Source organism: Salmo salar, chromosome ssa10, assembly GCF_905237065.1.
Source record: "Salmo salar chromosome ssa10, Ssal_v3.1, whole genome shotgun sequence".
In the NCBI taxonomy this organism is placed as follows: Eukaryota; Metazoa; Chordata; class Actinopteri; order Salmoniformes; family Salmonidae; genus Salmo; species Salmo salar.
This window is the reverse complement of record NC_059451.1, coordinates 81,898,024-81,923,552: the sequence shown is the minus strand read 5'-3', so window position 1 is coordinate 81,923,552 and position 25,529 is coordinate 81,898,024. Positions and strand designations below refer to the sequence as shown.

Below are 25,529 nucleotides of genomic sequence, written 5' to 3'. Positions count from 1 at the left end.
ACACAAGCACAAGCAAAGGACACCATTATTCACCATCTCCATGCAGTTGTGTGTGTGTTAGGGTAGTGAGACAGTACAGTTCAAAGGTGAAATAGCAGTAAGCACCTTGTTATGAGGAGTGCGGTGTCGTGGTGGGAAGGGTGACTGTCGTCCTGGACATTTTGGGTCTGTTGCCAGACACAGAAGTTGTGGAGGGTAGTAGCAGCATTGAAATTGATCGAGGGCCCATCCTGTGAGAGATGACATAGAGACATTGGTGAGGATTTGAACAGGTGTTCCTATCTATAAAAAAAAGCTACAAAATGTAACTATGTATCTGAACGTGTCAAGTATTTTCATCTGAGGTAGTTATCTGCCATTACAAGGTCATGTGCGGAATGCTCCTCAGTCAGTCCTAGTTAAATCACAGCTGTTGTAGTAGCACAGGATAGTAGCATCATTTTCTCTGAGGAGATTTCTCTCAAGGCTTTCCTCTGAGTACAGTGTCCTTCTGAAGGGCCACAGAGAGAGGCTGACGTCAGCTGTCTCAGGGGGTACTCACTCACTGCAGCCCTCTGCGCCTGTTCTCACCTGTTCATTGTGGATGACGATCAGCTTGACAATCATGACGTTGATGAGGTTTCCTACACTTGGGTCGCTGTAGACCGCAGCAACCTGTGACAAGATGAACACACAGGCAAGAAACACAAATGTCTACTAAGGGTACAAAAACAGACAATAGGTACATGGACTAATGTAAAGAGAAGTATTACTTTGAATGAGAGTAGGTCTAGAGAGCATGTTCCCGAAGGCTTGACCAAAATAACCGGAACAGTTGAAGAAAGGAAGGAATGCATATTGTTATTTTATTCCTTTGGGGTGGAGTTGACATTTTAACAAAATGTAAAAATTTTAGCAAAGCTTGACTTGTGTGCATCCCACTGCTCCTTGGACAAAACTGTTTTGTGTGCCTTTCTTTTGGTTCAGCCCTGTCAGTGTGGGTCACTATCCTCCTGGGGCTATCCTAACAGAGCTCTGACAGGAACTCATTAGCCCTCTATAAACATTTAGCTTGTCAGTGCCTGGGGGGCTGAGTGAAGCAGATACCTCCTCTGGTAGGGGGAGAGAGAGCGCATGAGAGAGAGAGAGAGAGACAGAGACAGAGAGACAGAGAGAGAGAGAGTCAGAGACAGAGAGTCAGAGACAGAGAGAGAGAGAGAGTCAGAGACAGAGAGAGAGAGAGTCAGAGACAGAGAGAGAGTGCAAGAGAGAGACAGAGAGACAGAGAGACAGACAGACAGACAGAGAGACAGACAGACAGACAGACAGACAGACAGACAGACAGACAGACAGACAGACAGACAGACAGACAGACAGACAGACAGACAGACAGACAGACAGACAGACAGACAGACAGACTGATGAAAGATAGACAGGGGGACCCCGACTGCGTGCTGTAGCCTAAACTACGGCTTCACACTGGTGTATAAATGGACAGACAATCAAGGCTGTGATACACTGGAGGAATGTGTCTCTGTGGTCAGTGTAAACACTATGACATCATATCAGAGGGCTAGCAGCCCACCCATTAGCCCCCTTCTCCACTAACAGGCACAACGTGCTGTCACCATGACGATGACAGATCAGTCTTGGCTGATTTCCCTGTTCTTGTTTAAAATGCTGGGTCTGGTTTCTGTTGGTTTGCTCGGAGCGTGGCAGGTCTTTTTGATTGAGTGGCCTTGACAGGTTTTTCTTCGACAACTGTGTGCACGTGTGTGTATGCACGTATGTGTGTGTGTGTTTGTGTGTGTGTACAGATGTAGGATCTTAATTTGAACCAGTTTGCTACAGCAGGAAAATTATCCTCCAACAACAGGAAATGTGAATTATTATGTGAATTATATTTCCTGGACATTTTGTTTGGATTAATACATTTTCTGTTAGGGCAAAGAAAGTCTGCAATTTTCAAGTAGAAATTACAAACTTTAGAAGCCTTTTTAAACCTTGAATACACTATAAGTTTGCATTTCCTGATATGCAGGAAAATTCCTGCAACAACAAGATGATCAAATTAAGATACGGCATCTGTATGTGTGAAAATGGTTGTGTGTACAGCCATAAGGTCATTCATAATGTTTTTAAGGGCAAATGCAGAGGCCCATGTGTTTCCAAATACATATTTGTATTTGTGTGTTTGGGTTGTTAACCCTGAGGTAACCCCAGCATGTGGTAATGTTATCCAAACTAAAAGCCAATAAGATCAAAAAGAGTTGAGTCAGCTCATTGAACCCCCTTATGAGCCACATCTCTGACTGTGCAGGAGAGCTTGCAATCAGGGTAACACTAGGAAGAGAAAATTGTTTATCAGCATTTCTGTCTTGCATTCTTAGGGATTCAACATACTGTTTACATACAGGTAAACACAAATCCAAGTTGTATCGTTTAGCAGAATTCGGCAAGTCAAGGCTTCCAGGGTGTTGTGTCTCTCTACTGTATGAGTGACACACTGAACAATACTGTATGCATCTCCTTTGTGTAAAACATAGTTAATGGGTTAAACCTCAATCCACATGGCTGAAAACTAATTGGCAAAACCCAAACAGACCATTACAGTGTAATATAATATACACTCAACAAATTGGGAGACACAACAGCGATCTTGACATTGATTAACAAAGAGGGGTAATGATTGCAGGTGAAAACTGTTATCCTTAGATAATGAAAACAGGGTACAGTAAAAAGTCAACCAAGCTACCAACCAGACACCAATATCACTAACCAATAAGTAAATGACTTTGTACCACAGAAAAGTCACATTTCCTGAAATCCGAGTAAGTTACAGCAAAGAACAAATCTAGATTCAACAATGTGTTTTTCATAATAAAAAAAATATTTTACTTACTACTGACATGATTGTTAGGATGTAGTGCTCGAGGTTGCGTCCGTGGTGGCGCGCCATCTTGACATCAGCAGTCAGCATCAGTTCCACGTAGCGGGGGTACGAGAGGAACCTCTTCTGCCTGGACGGGGCTCTGTGACGGGGGTCTGAGGAGTTGGTGGTGTGGTTGTCTACATGGTGTTCTGTCGTGTGGTCTATCTCGTAACCGGAGTGGTGGATGTCCATTCTATCTCTCAGGGAATCCAACTCTTCTCCCATACTCCTATCGCTCTGAAGATTGACAACTGGCCTTTCCGATCCTTCCCCTGTCGGAAAATAGAACCGAGTAACAGAGTAGAATAATCGGGTTGAAGGACTTATGATAATAGGAACAGACTTGGACCTGAGTGTTACACGATAAATTATTTATAGAATACAAAATAAAAAATACCGGACATACACCTTTTATTTTACATCTACTGGCATTTCATTCCACAGTATTACATGTCTGAAGCTAAAGAGAAAGGCCTCAGCTTAGCCACATTCCACTGACATACAGTAATCACCACATATTGGACTTTAAACAAAACAAAAACGTTCAAGGTTCTGAAGAAAAGTTGTAGTGAACAACACAGGGTCAGTAACAGAGGTCTGAGGGTTAGAGCTTGAAGGTCAGAGAAGCTGCACCCCTGGGCTTCAAATTCGACTTCTACAAACACAGAAAACCACACTATTTCTACTGCTGTCTCTGCATTCAACAGGGGCCTTCCACACGAGAACATGAAGTTAAACCACTTCACTTAAACCACAGCCTGTATATCACAGCAAATGAAAGGGCCACTAAAGGAGGACAAGTTGAACAGAACAGTACAGCTGAAATGCAACAGATACTAGATTCAGACGTTCAGACAGTTATATTCAGGCCAAAGGAGAAAGACCTTAACAACCTCAAAAGGTAAAAAACGGTATGGAAAGCAGCCATATTCTCTGGCTATATGTAGTCCATTGGCATCACTTCCAACCCTTTTCTCTGTTAGGTGGACCTCAGATGAACTGCACGTGTAGCACAGCAGAGCTCAGTCAGAGTGAGATGAGAGATTCCTTTACCATGATGACAGGGAAGGTAAAGAGAGGGAGAGAATAGGAGGAAAATAGAAAATAACCCTTAGGACAACCTAGAGAGAGAGAGCGAGAGAGAGAGAGAGAGAGAGCGAGAGAGAGAGAGAGAGAGAGAGAGAGAGAGAGAGAGAGAGAGAGAGAGAGAGAGAGAGAGAGAGAGAGAGAGAGGGAGAGGGAGAAGGAGAGAGAGAGAGAGAGAGAGAGAAGGAGAGAGAGAGAGACACACAGAGAGAGAGAGAGAGAGAGGGGAGAAGGAGAGAGAGAGAGAAGGAGAGAGAGAGAGAGACACACAAAGAGAGAGAGAGGGAGAAGGAGAGAGAGAGAGACAAAGAGAGAGAGAGAGGGAGGAGAGAGAGAAAGAGAAAGGGAGGAGGAGAGAGTAAGAGAGAGAGAGAGAGAGAGAGAGGGGGGGAGAAGGAGAGAGAGAGAGAGAAAGGGAGGAGGAGAGAGTAAGAGAGAGAAAGGATAAGAAGAATATAAGAAAGCACCCTGAGGCCAACCTGTGGAGGTAAAGGAAGGGAGAGAGCTTAATTATGCGTATCTATTTTGTCTGAGAACAGGGCAGTTTCGTGGGATACTTTGCTGTTGAGGCACAACAGCACCAGGGAAGAGAAGCTAGGGCCAGGGTTGTGGGACTGTGGGGAGCTTCACTTTCCGCTCAGGCAAGCTCCCGGCTGCCCACAAGAGGCTACATTGTTTGGGAGATATAGTGCAGCAGTAGAGTTCAGCTGCAGAGGGTCGTACACACCCCCAACCCAACCCTTCCCCACTTCTGAAATAACGGACCATCTCAGTCAAAGACAACGTGCTACTACGGAAGGGAATATTGGTATCACATTAACAAAAAGCATTCAAGAGCCGAGAGAGTAAAGAGAGCATGCATGACATGGCTGCAATTTTTTGGTCCAAGATCACTAATGTATCTGGATGGATTAAGTTTGGCCAGGGATATGTAGAGTACCAGTCAAGTTTGGACACACATACTCATTCCAGGGTTTTTCTAGATTGTAGAATAACAGTGAAGACATCAAAGCTATGAAATAACACATATGGAATCATGTAGTAACTAAAAAGAATGTTAAACAAATCAAAATATATTTTATTTTTGAGATTCTTCAACGTAGCCATCATTTGCCTTGATGACAGCTTTGCACACTCTTGGCATTCTCTCAACCAGCTTCATGAGGTAGTCACCTGGAATACATTTCAATTAACAGGTGTGCCTTGTTAAAAGTTCATTAGTGGAATTTCTTTCCTTCTAATTGCATTTGAGCCAATCACTGCCCTGTGTATTGGGAACACTGCCCTGTGTATTGGGAACACTGCCCTGTGTATGGTACCGTCATTCGGATGGGACGTTAAACGGGTGTTCACTATTATTCTACAATTTAGAAAATAGTACTACTTTGAAAATTCCATATGTGTTATTTCATAGTTTTGATGTCTTCCCTATTATTCTAAAAAGTACAAATAAAGAAATACCCTTGAATGAGTAGGTGTGTCCAAACTTTTGACTGGTACTGTATGTTGAAAAGTACACCATGCATCAGGTTTTCTGCATTTGCGCTGATTTATAGCCACGTGTGCTGAGATGTCTGACTCGGAATGAGGACTTGTAATTTTTCTGCTGCCTCATAGCTGAGGTAAGACCAATCTCTATGGCCAGACAAACCGTCCTATCAGAGAGAAAGAGGAAGACTAGAAGACTGTGATCCAAGCAGCTGCTGGTTATATTAATTATTTATCATATTGTTGTCCTGCACTGAGATCAGTACTGAGACTGCATCAAAATACAATACTATATCGTAAAGTGTCTGCCAGGCATCCATGGCAATAGACAATATACTGCCCAACACACTTGATTTCCTACCAACTGCTTTTTACTCCAGTATCCCGATGAGGAAGTTACTACATATACTATACACTGTTTACCTCTGGTTAGTGCTGAGCGATTAGTGCTTTTTGAGGTTGGTTCGGTTTGAGTTCGATTATTAAAAAAATAATCACGGCTTTCAATTTGGGTTATTTTTCACGTTAAATGCACTATGCATTATGTGGCTTTAATGCTGTAACAACACAGAATAAAACAATTAATAAAAGTCCCATGATGGTAGTGACTGCCCATTACTGCCTATCACTTATTAACCATCATTTATTCACATTACTTTACCTTAATAAAATATTTCAGTTGTAGTTTTTGATGACTTTATTATTTCATTCCAAGTCATCATCTCATCTCTATAGAGCTGCTGCCTATGCTGTCTGACAAAATCATTATTTTAGTAGTTCTTCAAAGTAAATAAGGCATACTTTTATGACTGCTGAATACCAACTATCAATCACTTAGATCATGTATTTTCAGGTAGAGATACCCCGCGAAGCAACTACTCTCTATCCCTCTCGGTCGCACGTTCTTCTGTGTCTTCTTCCCCCAGACCGTACCAGTAGGCGCATAATATATTATGGTCATTGTAGTTAATTACCACGTTTTCTGCAATTTACTAGGTAGAATATTGGTCTGTTGGAAACTACAACCTCCCATCGCACAGTTCAGGCTGATATAGCTCTAGAAAAACTGTGCATTGAGCTCACAGAGAAAAACAAACAACACTCAAGTAACTGAACCAACGTTGGTTAATCACTCAGCACTACCTCTGGGTAACCCTGTCATAGTAAGTGTCACCTTGTGGTCTGAGCCACCAGCTACTCTATCAAACCACCAAGACAGAAAGAGACTGTAAGGACGATAGAGAGGGTTTAAAAGAGGGAGCGAAAAAGAAAAGGAAAACTCTAAGATCATTCGAGTGATGCCCCTGGCGCGGCGGGCACACGAGATGGAGCGTGACACCCTGGCACAATGGCACACAGCTCCTGCCGCCGTAATGCCCTACCCCGTGCCAGCGGCAGGCGCCTGTGTCAGCGCCAAGCCCATCAGCCGGTGCCCACTGCCCATCCACACAGCAGCTGAGACCGCTGAGCCGTGGCGAAGGATTCTTTTTCCAGGAACTAGAGTGAAAGAGAGCTCCAGAACGCCACCAGACAGATTTCTCACTGCAGAGCAGAGTGGACAATCCCGCATTGTGGAGAAGGAGAAAGGGTGGACTAGACGTTTTGATGTTTCTATGTAGTGTGAAGTGAGAAGCGAATAGGGTGGAAGTGGAGTACAGTAAGTTGAGGAGCAAGAGGAGGAAATATGGCCAAAGTAATAATAGCCTTTAAATCACATTAGATTAGCTACACAAAACCTTTCCGAATTCGCCTTACAGTCAAATCCCCTCTCTCACTGGCCGGTGAGCTGCTACTTACACTGTGAGAAGAATAGTTTGGGCTGGCCCTGGCCCGAATCACTCACAAGACTAAAAGTATTCTCTGAAAAAAAACCAAAATAGGGGAATTTATCTCTCAATTAAAAAACTATAAAACATGTAGAGATATTTATCAAACATTTATTAAAAACTTCTGCCAGATGTTTATAAAACATAATTAAACATCCATAAATCCCCTCTTCCAGATAACTACAGCAGTAACTCATACTAGCAGTCCAGCCCTACACTCTTAGGAGTAATGGGGCCTGGAAGAACCTTTCGGAGTTCTGAAAACTGCCCTTTGAAAAGTGTTTGAGGAAACCCTGTGTAAAGGTTCAAACAAGAACCTTTTTGTAACGGGAGGGGTTACATTTTTTACCTTTTTAATAATATATTGTAAAGGTGTCAGCCTATCAGAAGATTGGAGGCGTGGCTTATTTGAGGTGTGGCTTTCAGATAGTTATTTTTGGTCACCCGTTTGAGTCAATGTCATTCGTGTTCATATTGTTACGTTTGTACACTGCAAACTTCAATTTCCCTTAAATATTTATGCAAATTACATAGTCTAATATAATTTTAACATTGCTGATTATTTAAAGTAATAAAGTGGTAACTACTCCAACTTCGGGATTTGCATAGGCTCTTGAGGAACTCATACACCTTCTGTAAGCCCCAATGAAGCTACAAAATTGTCAGTGTTCAACCTTAACATGTGATGACAATACAACAGAACAGATGGACAGCAATGACATTTACTCTTACAGGTGGCCAAAAAAGATCTATTTGAACGTTACGACCCTTCTAAGCTACGCCTCCAGTCCAGGGTTCTTCCAGGAACCCTTTGCTACATTGAAACATTAAAGGATCCTCCAAGAACCCCCCAACTAAACAAAGGTGCAAATACAAACCATTGACCAGCAATGGTTCCTTGAGGATCTCCAGGGGTTCCTTGAGGATCTCCAGGTATCCTCGAGTCACCACTAATTCTAAGAGTGTATAATGGCACATATTTCTGCAACACGTGCCATCTATAAATACAGTGTTTCTGTTGGCACTTATGTACTCATACATGTAACTGAGGAATCAAAAGCATTTTCTGGTACAATGCTTGCCTTTACAGAGCAGGAAACGGTGGGGATATCTAATCCCAATAACGTTTTACGAGCTAATAACTAAAGTTATTTATGTATTCTTTCAATAAGATGTATATTACCCACTCACACAAGCACAATCGCACACAGGGCGTTGGAGCACAATAGCCCCCCAAAAATGTACCCATATCAATTATTTTGGTTTACAATCCTTTTAGAGACATTAAAGCAATAGTACATCACTTCAACGCTTGGTACCAGATTGTTGTCCCTTTTTTTTTTTACAACATTGATGTTTCTTTCAAGCATGATGTCAACAAACATGACGTTCTCCTCCACTTCAGCTGGACTAAAGTCAATTTATATTTATACTACGACCTCTTTTCACTCTTGTTCAGAAGTGTCAATGCCAAAAGGCCAACAATCGGAAACACTGATTTCATTGTTCAGCTAATTAACATTATTCTAAAATAACCCACTGGGAGAGAAAGAGCTCTGTCATAGTGTATCTGTAGCATACCTTACACCAAGCATAGGTCATGCCTGGGCCAATCAGGGGTCAGATCGATTAATGGACAGTACAACATCCTGTAGACCCCCACAGACCTACAATTAAGAGCAATTCCAGTGGCTGCTGGCTAGACAGAGAAAGGAGGGCACTAATTGTTGCTGAAGAACGAAAGCTTTTAAACCTGGCTGCATGACCCTTGACCTGCACAAAGAAAGATAGCAGGTTTCACACACACACTGTCTGCCCACAGTGGTGTCAATGTTACTCTCCAGATCCATGGTAAAAGCCATAGGGTGGCCAGGGGGTTAAGGGTTAGAGTTTAGAGTTTAGAGTTTAGGTACCAGATGGCCAGGGGGTTAAGGGTTAGAGTTTAGGTACCAGACTTTCTCAACAGGGAATCCCATTCCTCTGCTCTGGAGTTCAACAACAATGACGCGACAGCTAGGAGCCATCTCTACCTCACACGATAAGAACAGTGAAAGCTGCCAGACATTCCTTGCTTCTCTCATGTTGATGAGACAGCGTAGCGATGATGGTCGGTTCATTTCTGTTAGCTCTGTTCTCTGGGGAGAGTGTACAGTAAAGACGAGAGGGGCTGCAGAAAACCGCACTCGTAAAACCACGGCACTGAATCAATTACCTCAAAGCATCTGGCATCTACTTTCCCTTCAGCTTCTAATGAGGACATGAGCGCTCTTTAGATGATGGGAAGTACATTTCCCCCGCGATGTGTCTGAACCCCTTTTTAAAATGAGACGACAGCAGCAACATCATGGATTCCACTCTCCATCCATATTCCGCTGGCCTCAATTCCCCAAGATCAAGTAACCTGCATAGACTTTCCAGACATAACAGTAACATTTCAACCACTTGTTTTGGTGCCTTTAGGAATTCTAGATGGACAGAGGAGCTGGCCTACACCCGTCCTCCCATTAGGGTCCGTTGTGTCTCAGCCTGTCCAGGGCCACGTTGTGGGGACCGTGTCCCTCACCTGTTAGCACCTCTCACCTCTGACAACTGCCACTATAATAACACTATAATAGAAAACTGCAGGTCTGATGGATCCATCTGTTCAGACAGAATACCAAAGAGTACCTCGGCAGAAGATAGCTGTTAGAATTTGAACACCCGACAGCGCAATGAGGGCTCTATTATTGCTGAAGTGCAGAACTGGTGTCCACTGATGTTTGTTGATACTAACTATAACATACTGGTTCACAATTAACATTGGCTAGGTGGGAGAAGCATCACAGCACTTCATATCTCAATCGATAATAGACAGAGGCACAATGTTCACCAAATGGATCATCATGTCCGATATTTTTCTGCCCCAGCTACGACACAATCTACCTTCTCCTGTGTAGATGTACAGTTGGAGTTGAGGATGAAAACTCTGACGTGGATTGAGGGGCTACAACAGATAGAGACACAGGTGTAGAGGGGAGGAGGAAGGCAGAGAGGGCCTGAGAAACGTCCGGGGCCGGTGCCAGGGTTTAGAGCGAGACCGGCACATGTAGGGCAGACTAGGCTGGGCACACAGATGAAGAGAGAAACTTGCTCCTCTCCTCTCCTCTCCTCTCCTCTCCTCTCCTCTCCTCTCCTCTCCTCTCCTCTCCTCTCCTCTCCTCTCCTCTCCTCTCCTCTCCTCTCCTCTCCTCGTTCAGCGATTTCAACCCCTCAGTGGGTTGTCTCATCCACAGCCACATAAACAGAGACAACAAGCACTCCGTCAAACAGATGAGCCCAGCAGAGTTCAAACACACACACAGTCTGTGCGTATCCTTACTTACACACACGCACACTTCGCCACGCGCACACACGAACAAAGCAAACATTTGTACACACTCAGTCATTGAACAAAGCACTGCCAGATACTCATTTCAGGATGAGCAACAATAGCGGTTCCATGGTGGGGGGGCTGGAGGGAGGCGCAGAGTGGCAGGGCCTAAGCCAGGGATCCCCAATTACATTCAGCAGTGGGACGGTTTATGCTTGAGCGGATGGTCGGGAGGGCAGAACATAGTTACAAATCATTTGTACACTGCAAATTGACTGCAAGAATCCCAAATATATATAGTATTTAACAAAAACAGAATCATTTCAAACCGTGATAACATGGGATACGATCACGTGCCTCTCTATTTATACAGGGGACTACATGGGAACAGATTTCCTAAATGAAAATAACTTTCCGCTCATTTCCTGGTTATTTTACAGACTTTAATGCCCAACAACAACAAAATAAATTGGCAACTCATGGGCCGCCTATTGGGAAACCCAGGTCTAAGTCCTATGGAGCCAGACGAAATCCAAAAGCTCCAACACCTATCCGAGCCAGACCCTAAAGGTGAAAGAGGTTGTCTGACCGATAACCATCCATCCATCACACCATGCCTACCTCTGCTGACCTCATTCCCAACACGCCATGAGAGACAAAAACAGCTTCAACTGAGAGCGTCAACAGATGAAACGGAGGGCCAAAAATCTCTAGGGAAGAACCCAATGTCAAATCCCCTCCAATGAGCGACTCCAAACAAAGAGTGACACAAGCGTGAGGTCACACACAACACACAACAAGTGCTTCTATTGACATACATGAAAGCGCTAAAGAAGAGCGAGCGATTCAAGTCGGCTAGTTCAATAACCGGACGTACGGGGCAGAGCACGAGACAGAATTTCCCTGCGATGCTTTGTGCCAGGGAAAACCACAGGCCCGCAGCCAACCAACTCTGTACACTCCAACAGAAACAACTTCTCTATAATCACATTAACTGTTCTATTCACAGCATCCCAGTCCTAGTACCAGGGACCAGTCAGGCCTGCAGTATATTAAGTACATCATGAGAGAGAACCACACAACTACAACCTCTAATTACCTGCGAAGCTCTCGTACATGTCAGCTCTGCAGAGACCTAGTTATCAGAGTGAGCAGAGACTGTCCGCCCCTATCCTGGGTCATCCCCATCTTTCTGATTATCTCCATCTCAAGACGACCGACACAGAGATTCACATGACAGGCAAGCCTTGGCCCACAGACAGATAACCCCCAGAATGTTGCATTAAGGCACCGGCACGGTCACAGGATTGGGATTTCCGTCTGACGAGCACCTTTGGAGAAGCTTTTAAACCCATCCTGGCACGATGAGGAACATTCGCCTCTTAAAACTGAATCACCCACTGAACAGCTCCCAGCTTCACAATGATCAAAAACAGTGGTAAAACCACCCAAGATGGCTTAGTGTGCATAAAGAGCTGTAGACCTAGACGTGGCTGCTTGATGCCTAGTGAACAGTAGTAAGGATGAAGGTCTGGGTCATGTTAGTGTCAAGGAAGGTACTGTATCTGAACTTGAATTTCGTAACATATTATGCCTAAATTATATATTTAGTTTGACAAACATTTTACTGTGAATCAAATGGTAAGCATGAGTCATGGAAGGATGCTGAAGTGCTCTTACAGCAATGGATAAACACACAGCCAATGACAGCTTTATTACTATGTAATGATTAATGATGAAATAATAGAAACTCTATCTTCCCTAAGAGGTTACACTTTAAAAGCCCTTATTATCACAGTAGAATTTTCAACACTCTCCTGTTGGTGACAGCATATGAGAGGAAAAAAATCTGAGATTTCTGTTGAAAGACCAAAGACGACTGACTGCACAATGGTGGACACAAGGATCTCTTCAACTTGATCTTTGTTCACTTTATCTCAGTGGAAACATACTGTTCTGCTTCGATCAACACATTTTACCAAGGAGTGCAGAGATAGGACTACAGTAGGACTACACCAACTATGGAAACCAACAGGACTACGCCAACTATGGAAACCAACAGGACTACGCCAACTATGGAAACCAACAGGACTACACCAACTATGGAAACCAACAGGACTACGCCAACTATGGAAACCAACAGAACTACACCAACTATGGAAACCAACAGAACTACACCAACTATGGAAACCAACAGGACTACGCCAACTATGGAAACCAACAGGACTACGCCAACTATGGAAACCAACAGAACTACACCAACTATGGAAACCAACAGAACTACGCCAACTATGGAAACCAACAGGACTACACCAACTATGGAAACCAACAGGACTACACCAACTATGGAAACCAACAGGACTACACCAACTATGGAAACCAACAGAACTACACCAACTATGGAAACCAACAGGACTACACCAACTATGGAAACCAACAGAACTACACCAACTATGGAAACCAACAGGACTACACCAACTATGGAAACCAACAGGACTACACCAACTATGGAAACCAACAGGACTACACCAACTATGGAAACCAACAGGACTACACCAACTATGGAAACCAACAGGACTACACCAACTATGGAAACCAACAGGACTACACCAACTATGGAAACCAACAGGACTACACCAACTATGGAAACCAACAGGACTACACCAACTATGGAAACCAACAGGACTACGCCAACTATGGAAACCAACAGGACTACGCCAACTATGGAAACCAACAGGACTACACCAACTATGGAAACCAACAGGACTACACCAACTATGGAAACCAACAGGACTACGCCAACTATGGAAACCAACAGGACTACACCAACTATGGAAACCAACAGGACTACACCAACTATGGAAACCAACAGAACTACACCAACTATGGAAACCAACAGGACTACGCCAACTATGGAAACCAACAGGACTACGCCAACTATGGAAACCAACAGGACTACACCAACTATGGAAACCAACAGGACTACGCCAACAGGACTACACCAACTATGGAAACCAACAGGACTACACCAACTATGGAAACCAACAGGACTACGCCAACTATGGAAACCAACAGGACTACGCCAACTATGGAAACCAACAGGACTACACCAACTATGGAAACCAACAGGACTACACCAACTATGGAAACCAACAGGACTACGCCAACTATGGAAACCAACAGGACTACGCCAACTATGGAAACCAACAGGACTACGCCAACTATGGAAACCAACAGGACTACACCAACTATGGAAACCAACAGGACTACACCAACTATGGAAACCAACAGGACTACACCAACTATGGAAACCAACAGGACTACGCCAACTATGGAAACCAACAGGACTACACCAACTATGGAAACCAACAGGACTACGCCAACTATGGAAACCAACAGGACTACGCCAACTATGGAAACCAACAGAACTACGCCAACTATGGAAACCAACAGGACTACGCCAACTATGGAAACCAACAGGACTACGCCAACTATGGAAACCAACAGAACTACACCAACTATGGAAACCAACAGGACTACGCCAACTATGGAAACCAACAGGACTACGCCAACTATGGAAACCAACAGGACTACACCAACTATGGAAACCAACAGGACTACACCAACTATGGAAACCAACAGAACTACGCCAACTATGGAAACCAACAGGACTACGCCAACTATGGAAACCAACAGAACTACGCCAACTATGGAAACCAACAGGACTACGCCAACTATGGAAACCAACAGGACTACACCAACTATGGAAACCAACAGGACTACGCCAACTATGGAAACCAACAGAACTACGCCAACTATGGAAACCAACAGGACTACGCCAACTATGGAAACCAACAGGACTACGCCAACTATGGAAACCAACAGGACTACGCCAACTATGGAAACCAACAGGACTACACCAACTATGGAAACCAACAGGACTACACCAACTATGGAAACCAACAGGACTACACCAACTATGGAAACCAACAGGACTACACCAACTATGGAAACCAACAGGACTACACCAACTATGGAAACCAACAGGACTACGCCAACTATGGAAACCAACAGGACTACGCCAACTATGGAAACCAACAGGACTACGCCAACTATGGAAACCAACAGGACTACACCAACTATGGAAACCAACAGGACTACGCCAACTATGGAAACCAACAGGACTACGCCAACTATGGAAACCAACAGGACTACGCCAACTATGGAAACCAACAGGACTACACCAACTATGGAAACCAACAGGACTACGCCAACTATGGAAACCAACAGGACTACGCCAACTATGGAAACCAACAGGACTACACCAACTATGGAAACCAACAGGACTACACCAACTATGGAAACCAACAGGACTACGCCAACTATGGAAACCAACAGAACTACGCCAACTATGGAAACCAACAGGACTACACCAACTATGGAAACCAACAGGACTACACCAACTATGGAAACCAACAGAACTACACCAACTATGGAAACCAACAGGACTACACCAACTATGGAAACCAACAGGACTACACCAACTATGGAAACCAACAGAACTACACCAACTATGGAAACCAACAGGACTACACCAACTATGGAAACCAACAGAACTACACCAACTATGGAAACCAACAGGACTACACCAACTATGGAAACCAACAGGACTACACCAACTATGGAAACCAACAGGACTACACCAACTATGGAAACCAACAGAACTACGCCAACTATGGAAACCAACAGAACTACGCCAACTATGGAAACCAACAGAACTACGCCAACTATGGAAACCAACAGGACTACGCCAACTATGGAAACCAACAGAACTACACCAACTATGGAAACCAACAGGACTACACCAACTATGGAAACCAACGGAACTACGCCAACTATGGAAACCAACAGGACTACGCCAACTATGGAAACCAACAGAACTACGCCAACTATGGAAACCAACAGGACTACGCCAACTATGGAAACCAACAGGACTACACCAACTATGGAAACCAACAGGACTACGCCAACTATGGAAACCAACAGAACTACGCCAACTATGGAAACCAACAGGACTACACCAACTATGGAAACCAACAGGACTACACCAACTATGGAAACCAACAGGACTACACCAACTATGGAAACCAACAGGACTACACCAACTATGGAAACCAACAGGACTACACCAACTATGGAAACCAACAGGACTACGCCAACTATGGAAACCAACAGGACTACGCCAACTATGGAAACCAACAGGACTACACCAACTATGGAAACCAACAGGACTACGCCAACTATGGAAACCAACAGAACTACGCCAACTATGGAAACCAACAGGACTACGCCAACTATGGAAACCAACAGGACTACACCAACTATGGAAACCAACAGGACTACACCAACTATGGAAACCAACAGGACTACGCCAACTATGGAAACCAACAGAACTACGCCAACTATGGAAACCAACAGGACTACGCCAACTATGGAAACCAACAGGACTACACCAACTATGGAAACCAACAGGACTACACCAACTATGGAAACCAACAGGACTACACCAACTATGGAAACCAACAGGACTACACCAACTATGGAAACCAACAGGACTACACCAACTATGGAAACCAACAGGACTACACCAACTATGGAAACCAACAGGACTACACCAACTATGGAAACCAACAGAACTACGCCAACTATGGAAACCAACAGGACTACGCCAACTATGGAAACCAACAGGACTACGCCAACTATGGAAACCAACAGGACTACACCAACTATGGAAACCAACAGGACTACACCAACTATGGAAACCAACAGGACTACACCAACTATGGAAACCAACAGAACTACACCAACTATGGAAACCAACAGGACTACGCCAACTATGGAAACCAACAGAACTACACCAACTATGGAAACCAACAGGACTACACCAACTATGGAAACCAACAGGACTACACCAACTATGGAAACCAACAGAACTACACCAACTATGGAAACCAACAGGACTACACCAACTATGGAAACCAACAGAACTACACCAACTATGGAAACCAACAGGACTACACCAACTATGGAAACCAACAGAACTACACCAACTATGGAAACCAACAGGACTACACCAACTATGGAAACCAACAGAACTACACCAACTATGGAAACCAACAGAACTACACCAACTATGGAAACCAACAGAACTACACCAACTATGGAAACCAACAGGACTACGCCAACTATGGAAACCAACAGAACTACGCCAACTATGGAAACCAACAGGACTACACCAACTATGGAAACCAACAGGACTACACCAACTATGGAAACCAACAGGACTACACCAACTATGGAAACCAACAGAACTACACCAACTATGGAAACCAACAGAACTACACCAACTATGGAAACCAACAGGACTACACCAACTATGGAAACCAACGGAACTACGCCAACTATGGAAACCAACAGGACTACGCCAACTATGGAAACCAACAGAACTACACCAACTATGGAAACCAACAGGACTACACCAACTATGGAAACCAACAGGACTACACCAACTATGGAAACCAACAGAACTACGCCAACTATGGAAACCAACAGGACTACGCCAACTATGGAAACCAACAGGACTATGGCAACTATGGAAACCAACAGGACTACACCAACTATGGAAACCAACAGGACTACACCAACTATGGAAACCAACAGGACTACACCAACTATGGAAACCAACAGGACTACACCAACTATGGAAACCAACAGGACTACACCAACTATGGAAACCAACAGGACTACGCCAACTATGGAAACCAACAGGACTACGCCAACTATGGAAACCAACAGGACTACACCAACTATGGAAACCAACGGACTACGCCAACTATGGAAACCAACAGGACTACACCAACTATGGAAACCAACAGGACTACACCAACTATGGAAACCAACAGAACTACGCCAACTATGGAAACCAACAGGACTACGCCAACTATGGAAACCAACAGGACTACGCCAACTATGGAAACCAACAGGACTACGCCAACTATGGAAACCAACAGAACTACACCAACTATGGAAACCAACAGGACTACACCAACTATGGAAACCAACAGAACTACACCAACTATGGAAACCAACAGGACTACGCCAACTATGGAAACCAACAGAACTACACCAACTATGGAAACCAACAGGACTACACCAACTATGGAAACCAACAGAACTACACCAACTATGGAAACCAACTATGGAAACCAACAGAACTACACCAACTATGGAAACCAACAGGACTACACCAACTATGGAAACCAACAGAACTACACCAACTATGGAAACCAACAGGACTACACCAACTATGGAAACCAACAGAACTACACCAACTATGGAAACCAACAGGACTACACCAACTATGGAAACCAACAGAACTACACCAACTATGGAAACCAACAGGACTACGCCAACTATGGAAACCAACAGGACTACACCAACTATGGAAACCAACAGGACTACACCAACTATGGAAACCAACAGAACTACACCAACTATGGAAAGTCGTATACAACTAAGAGTAATGACACAGTATACCACCATAAGCCTATTGTCTTCTTCTATAACATTCCTGAACTAGCATGCATGCTCAAATGCAGCAACAAGAGCCGACATAGGCCTATCTGAATGTAAACCTTATCTGTTCTCTGATACATATTTTGTTTGTGTCCTGGAAGTCAACCTGACAAAACAGACAAAACGTTTCATCTTTGTCTTTTTCAAAAATATATACAAATATATTTTTAAATGTACAGAGGGAAGAAAGGCTGGCAGGATGGTTCAGTGTAAAACGTCTGGCATTTCTATGTGTGTTCTGTTCTGACCAACCGAGATAGTTGGCAGGTTTTGAGCCTCCTTCCAACCCTCCAACCCCCCAAAGCCCCAAAACCCTTCAGCCCCCTCAGCATTGAAACTCCGGCTAGCGACTTTGATTTAAGAAAAGACTCTCCTTTCACAGGGACATAAAGAGTGGAGAGAGAGGACCATGAGATCATTGACCCTCACAAAGAGTGCTTTTATTCCTCATCAGGAAGAGGAATAGAGGGATAGAGGGATTGGATGAGAGGAATCTGACCTCTGCCAACAACAGGTTATCTTTTCTGTCACTACTGTACAGGGGCCGGACTGGGACCAGAAATCGGCCCTGGAATTTCTAACACGTCTGCCCAATTTGTTTCTCGAGGCCCCCATTATTAGCTGAATGCTAATTTTGTGCAACAAAAAAAAACTAGCTACACAGGCCCAACCATCTGGCATTTGCCCGAAATGCCAGATGGCCAGTCCGCCCCTGCTACTGTACAGAATACTAACTGACATTTAGAGAGTAACTGGTTATTTTAGGTGGCTTGCACAGCAATGCAGCTTTTCTCTTGCTTTTGGAGCACAATATCTTAATTACATCTAGCTGCTTGTGCATTCAAGAGGAGCTATACCTACTTCCTATTGTATAGACAGAGAGTTTCCCACCTACAACTGCACTCTGCCTGGTGGTCCTGACAGTGTTGCTCAATGCAATTTGCTCTCAGCAATTAGGCTGCAGTAAAGAACTGCATGTTTAGGCAGTCTGTGGTGGGATGGAGGAGGAGCGTGGGAGAAAGAGAGAGAAAATTAGTGAGGAGAGAGCCAGAGAGAGAGAGAGAGAGAGAGAGAGAGAGAAAGAGAGAGAGAGAGAGACAGACAGAGAGACAGAGAGCGAGAGAGAGAGAGAGAGAGAGACAAAAGGGCCGCTGAGCCCACCAATATTTATCTGTTTTATCTTCCCCTACTATTTGTACTCCAACTATTTGTACATTGCTAAAACACTGCACATAGATGTGCTTGAAATGTCTTTATCTTTTTGAAACATTTTTGAGTGAAATGTTTACTTTTAATTCTAATAGTTTGTTGATGTTGTTTTGTGTCATCTTACTTTTGCTTATTGTTTATTCCAGTTGCTTTGGCAATGTAAACACATGTTTCCAATGCCAATAAAGAGGGGGGGAGACAGTGCCCCTAATCGATCTGACCAGTTGACCATTAACTATATAAGAATGTCAGCCCTAATTTACAGGCAGCGAATAGATTGCTCTTCCACACCATCAAAACCAATGATGCATTTGTTGTGCTTCGAGAGCAGCCAACCAACACAGTGTTTACTCCTGACCTGATAGTAGCAGGCAGTGTGTGCACTGCACACATTCCCATAAAAAAAATGAGGCCTACTAGCAGCCAGTCAGCCAGGCAGGCAGGCCTACTGTGGCCTTCAAAGAGAGGCATTTATCAGTGCATCTGGAGTGGAGCCTATCAGGCAAAGGCGTGGAACCACAGCCCGGGACACCTCACAGTCCTCCTGTCCTAACCCGGCCCTGTGTCGTCTCTCTCCTTTAATCCTGCCTCATTGTGTGTCTGCTCTACTGCCCTTTGATGAGGCCTTCTGCAGGTGTCTTCTCTTTCTCCTGCTATCTATCTATGTTATAACAAGACCCCGTTGACTTGTTAAAAGGTGAGGCGGAAGCTTGTGTTTGCTTGGGCTCTTTGAATAGGAAAACCTGCTGATGTTGTATCTAATCTGTGAGGTTAGGAATATATTAAAGGGAGACTGGGTGGTTGGTGGATATTGATATTGACAGAACCACAACTTGTGTGAGCCAGATAGCTGCTACACCTCCTTTCTGTTAAACAATGGCCTACCAAGAGTCTTCCGCCTCCCACCCACTATCTGACAGTGCCTACAGAGAGAGAGAGCATTTTTCAAAGGTCTCCAGTGCCTGGCTGATACCCTCCAGATTGTTGTCCCTCTGTGTTTGCCACACACAGACTGATGGAGTGAAAGGCAAGCATATTAAGGAGGTATTGGCCTGGCCCCTCAGGTCACTCCAACTACTTCACAGACAATGGCCACAACCAGCGGACAATAGCCGGGTTCAGACAACAAGCAAATCAAGTGTCCAGCATATAAAAGATTTATTGCATCAGCCAACAAAGGCTGTCACAAAGCTCCCCGCGAGCTCTCCTTTAAGGGCCTGCGTCAGGGTGAACTCTGCTGGGTCACTTAGCTTTTTGTGGGCCTCTCCACCACCTAAAGGCTGTAGCTATAAAAATTCTAATTAAATGGAGAGCATTCAAATAGCAACCTACAAGTGCAGTGCTCTCCAGTTTCTATATTTGTCTTCGCCAGTGCTACAAAGTAAAAAGCTGTCATTTCTTCCTCTGTTCCTCCGCGGTCTTGGGTGTGAACACCGACAGGGGATGGCTGGCTGGGCTGGAACGCATTTTAGGTTTATTAAATAAAGGATTTCAATAACCCGCTTAATCAAGGCTCAAATCTTCTTGGTAAGCCAGCAGCCAAGGATCGTGACTGGGTAGAATTTGCATTTAGGACAGTTATTACGGCTGTGGCACAGAGTTGAAGATCAGAACAGGTCATACTGGGGCTAAGAGTGAGGGGAACCCCAGTAACAATCACGGTAACAATCAGACTGTGGTTATATAGTATAATATAGGAGCAGAACCAGACTGTGGTAGGTCTGTTACCAGAGGCTGAACAGGGTTGTGTGGGTTCACTGGCAGGGCCCTCTCTCCTCTTCCTGTCCTGTCTGTAGACGAGGTGAGGTTTGTTGTGCTCCTCGTCGTACTCCTCCCCCTCCTCCGCCTTCATCAGGGGCTCTAAGAAGTATTCACCATGCTGGGTGGTAAATGTCCCGATCTGGAGGGGAGAGAGAGAGAGAGAGAGAGAGAGAGAGAGAGAGAGAGAGAGAGAGAGAGAGAGAGAGAGAGAGAGAGAGAGAGAGAGAGAGAGAAGAGCTGGTTAGAGGTCTGTACCGTGTTGGTCGTATGAGTGACAGGGTCAGTCTATATGACAGCTATAATATGATGGTTGGGTGTCCATATACTTTAAGTGATCTCTACCTGCAAGTGCATGTCTTGTCCTAAACCAAGAGACATTATAATAACTGAAATCGAAGTAACAGCTGAACTTCGTGGTAATTAAAACGTTTGTTCATTCAGATTTTAGAGTGATGTAGCTGTTACAGCATGTGTGCTGTTACCTGAGTTAATGTTCAGTACCAGTACAGTACACAGTGTGCTATGCATCATTAGTTCCGTGACTAGTCCGAACAACACAAGAATAACGCAAAATGAATATCTTCCAATAGTACACTGTTTTCCCGAAAATATCTCATTTTTAGCCGGTGGAAATGGAAACAACATGGAAAATAGGATAACATGGAGAGAAAAAAAACGACTTAGAAAGCTCTCTGTCAACCACCATTGATATAATAATCACACTAGCAATCCGTCTTAGTACAGGTGTCCACACTTGTCGTGGCAGTAACACGATCTTGCCGCGGCAGTATTTGAACGGGCCTTCGTGGTGCCCCGGTATATGGATGGGCCATCAAGCCCTCCATTTGAATGCAAATTCCATCATTTGCATTCTGGAATGCCTGAAGAAATATTGAGTACTTTGAGTTGAGGACATTGCGTAATAATGGGTGAGATGACAGCATCACCCTCAGGCAATTAGATGATAAAAGATGGGCTTGATTGACACATACAGTATATCCATCATATATCATAGCATTTACACATTTACACAATATTAGCATCCCACCTAAATCTTACAACCCGTGTCTTTAAAGATGTAATTTTGATGGTATTTGAGAGTGCACTACTGAAATCCTGTCTTGAACGAATGACAACCAATGGGAGGAGTGATATCATTAGGACAGGATTTGGCAAAGCAAATATTGATGCGGAGGATGAGGCCCTCACAAAGCTGCTGAGTTCAACAGCCAGTCGCTCGCTGGCTCACTCAGCCGCGAAGACAAAGGTGTTTGTGTGGTCATTTCACACGCACACTTTAACAGGATATTGTGTGGTGGAATGTTATCTTTTTGGGGGTAATTTCCATGAGCATCCCCACAAGTGATTGGTGTTTGAAAACGGAAAATATCCAGAAGGGACATGGAAAATAAAGGACATACCATGTGTACATTTCCTCTTTTCCGTTCACGGTAGATGGGATAAACACTTGAACACACATACCCTTGTATCTTGGAAAGCCTGAGTGCTGCAGACCTACAGTACCTATAGGATGAGAGCTCAGCCTGAGCCCAAGGACAACATAATGACTGGGTTGTACTTGTAATAACAGGACCCAAAGCAGAGGAAGCAAACTATGGCTATAGTAGTTAGAAGCTCTCTCTAAGTCTCGTAACACAGTGTGAAAACCACCTCGATCGCCCCCCACTCTGCTCCTCTGACGACCTGTCAATATAGTGAGGATGAAGGAATGCGAATGTGAACGTGAATAGAGCAGAGTATTAACAGAGTCCAGTTACACTGTCTCATTACAAGGCATGGTACTGGCAGCATGTGTCGGGTGGGAGCGTTTGTATACAAGGCCATCAGCAAACATCTTGTAGCAGTCTACATACAGTCTACTGCATGTACCATGCAGCGTTATGTCAAGGTGCACGCCGATATTGTCAGCCTAAGGCACTCACACAGGTACTGTGCAGTAATGTCAATGACTGAGTGACTACTGAGTTGATGAACTGTAGACTGGGCACCGGGCACTTCCTGTATGCGCTTTGCACAAAAGAGCCTGGGACCAAGACTGTGGTGATGCACAGACTGACTACGACCTACCTAACATTGTACATTGTATGACATCTATCAAGTTCTATAAGAACAAATATGAAAATGCTGTAGTAGTAGTACATCGTTGGTGTGAGGAATGGACTTCTTCCCATAATCCCACCAAGCATTCCCGCACAGCTAAATACACACCAAGTGTCAAGTCTTTGTTTGCACAAACTAGGAAGCATGGTGTCAGGGATTTAGTAATAGTTTCTATCCACTTGGAAATCTGACAACCTAGTTTGGACGAACACAATAATGTTGCTGTTCAGGAACGGGTGCTGTAACGGGCCTTTGGTGGAGGGGGCTCCACAGAGAGCTACAGGCCAAGGCCATGGTGAGGAATCTCTGTCTGTTGACACACAGTTAGCAAAGACCACTATGACTGAGTCATCTAATGTGACATACAGTAAAGACAGCCCATCTCTTAAGTTAAACAGACCGTTAAAGTGTCTAGCATCTGAGCTTTACATACACTTTACAACCCAGCGCTGGGTAAATACACGCTTAGAAAAAAGGGTTCCAAAAGGGTTCTTCGGCTATCTAGAACCTTCAAAAGGTTCTTCGGCTGTCCCCATAGGAGAACCCTTTGAAGAACCCTTTTTGGTTCCAGGTAAACCCCCTTTTTGGTTCCATGTAGAATACTCTGTGGAAAGGGTTCTACATGGTACCCAAAATGGTTCTACCTGGATTCAAAAGGTTTCTACCTGGAACCAAAAAGGGTTCTTCAAATGGTTATCCTATGTGGACAGGTTCTAGACAGCACCTTTTTTTCTAAAAGTGCAGTAAGCAGAACACATATTGGGTTATTTTTGACCCAGCCTGTTGGGTCACTTAGTTGGGTTTTTGAGCTACATGTATGATCCACCGGGTCAGATCAGAAGACTGGAGGCGTGGCTTAGTAGGGGCGTCGCTTTTTTATTGTTATTTTTGGCCACTTGTGAGATCCAATATCATTCCGGTTCATCTGGTCTGTTGTATTGTCAACTCATGTTAAAGTTGAGCACTGATACTTTTGTAGCTTAATTAGGCTTACACAAGTTCCTCAAGTGTCTATGTGTGTACCAATGTTGGGATAGTTCCACTTTATGTTATTTAAATAATAATTATATTCATTGTATATTAAAATATGTTATGTGCAAAAATATTGAAGGGACATTTTTATTTGCAGTTTACAAACATAAAATGATGAACAGGAATGACATTTACTCTCACAGGTGGCCAAAAATACCTAGAGTTGAAGTCAGAAGTTTACATACACTTAGGTTGGTGTCATTAAAACTCATTTTTCAACCACTCCACAAATGTCTTGTTAACAAACTATAGTTTTGGCAAATCGGGTTAGGACATCTACTTTGTGCAGGACACAAGTAATTTTTCCAACAATTGTTTACAGACAGATTATTTCACTTATAATTCACTGTCACATTTCCAGTGGGTCAAAAGTTTACATACACTAAGTTGACTGTGCAGCTTGGCAAATTCCAGAAAATGATGTCATGCCTTTAGAAGCGTCTGATATGCTAAATTACATTATTCAAGTCAATTGGAGGTGTACCTGTGGATGTATTTCAAGGCTTACCTTCAAACTCAGTGCCTCTTTACTTGACATCATGGGAAGATCAAAAGAAATCAGCCAAGACCTCAGAAAAAAATTGTAGACCTCAGAAAAAAATCTGATTCATCCTTGGGAGCAATTTCCAAACGCCTGAAGGTATCATGTTCATCTGTACAAACAATAGTACGCAAGTATAAACACCATGGGACCACGCAGCCGTCATACCGCTCAGGAAGGAAACGCGTTCTGTCTCCTAGAGATGAACGTACTTTGGTGTGAAAAGTACAAATCAATCCCAGAACATCAGCAAAGGACCTTGTGAAGATGCTGGAGGAAACAGGTACAAAAGTATCTATATCCACAGTAAAACGAGTCCTATTGTCACTTCCTGACCAGTAAAGAGGTTATTTTGTTATTATAGTATGGTCAGGGCGTGGCAGGGGGGTGTTTGTTTTGTGTGTTTTGGGATTGATCTATGTTATCTATTTCTATGTTTTCCTTTCTAGTTCTTCTATTTCTATGTTGTGTATGTTTGGGTTGATCTCTAATTGGAGGCAGCTGATCCTCGTTGCCTCTGATTAGAGATCATATTTAAGTAGGGGTTTTTCTTCATGGGTTTTGTGGGTA

At 43.9% G+C, this 25,529-nt stretch overlaps 1 protein-coding gene across 2 annotated transcripts in view; it reads right to left on the bottom strand.

The window, feature by feature from the left end:
- Window positions 1-25,529, bottom strand: part of LOC106560968 (A disintegrin and metalloproteinase with thrombospondin motifs 20) — a 133,892-nt gene that overhangs the window by 103,794 nt on the left and 4,569 nt on the right. The window contains exons 3-6 of one of the 2 annotated variants that reach the window (XM_014124457.2): window positions 21,233-21,404; window positions 2,882-3,183; window positions 571-654; window positions 106-230 (exon numbers count right to left, since the gene is read on the bottom strand). In XM_014124457.2, the coding sequence (XP_013979932.1) occupies window positions 106-230; window positions 571-654; window positions 2,882-3,183; window positions 21,233-21,404 (683 nt within the window). Of the gene's footprint in view, window positions 1-105; window positions 231-570; window positions 655-2,881; window positions 3,184-21,232; window positions 21,405-25,529 lie in introns of those variants that run through there. The other variant, XM_014124458.2, reaches the window with a different exon arrangement.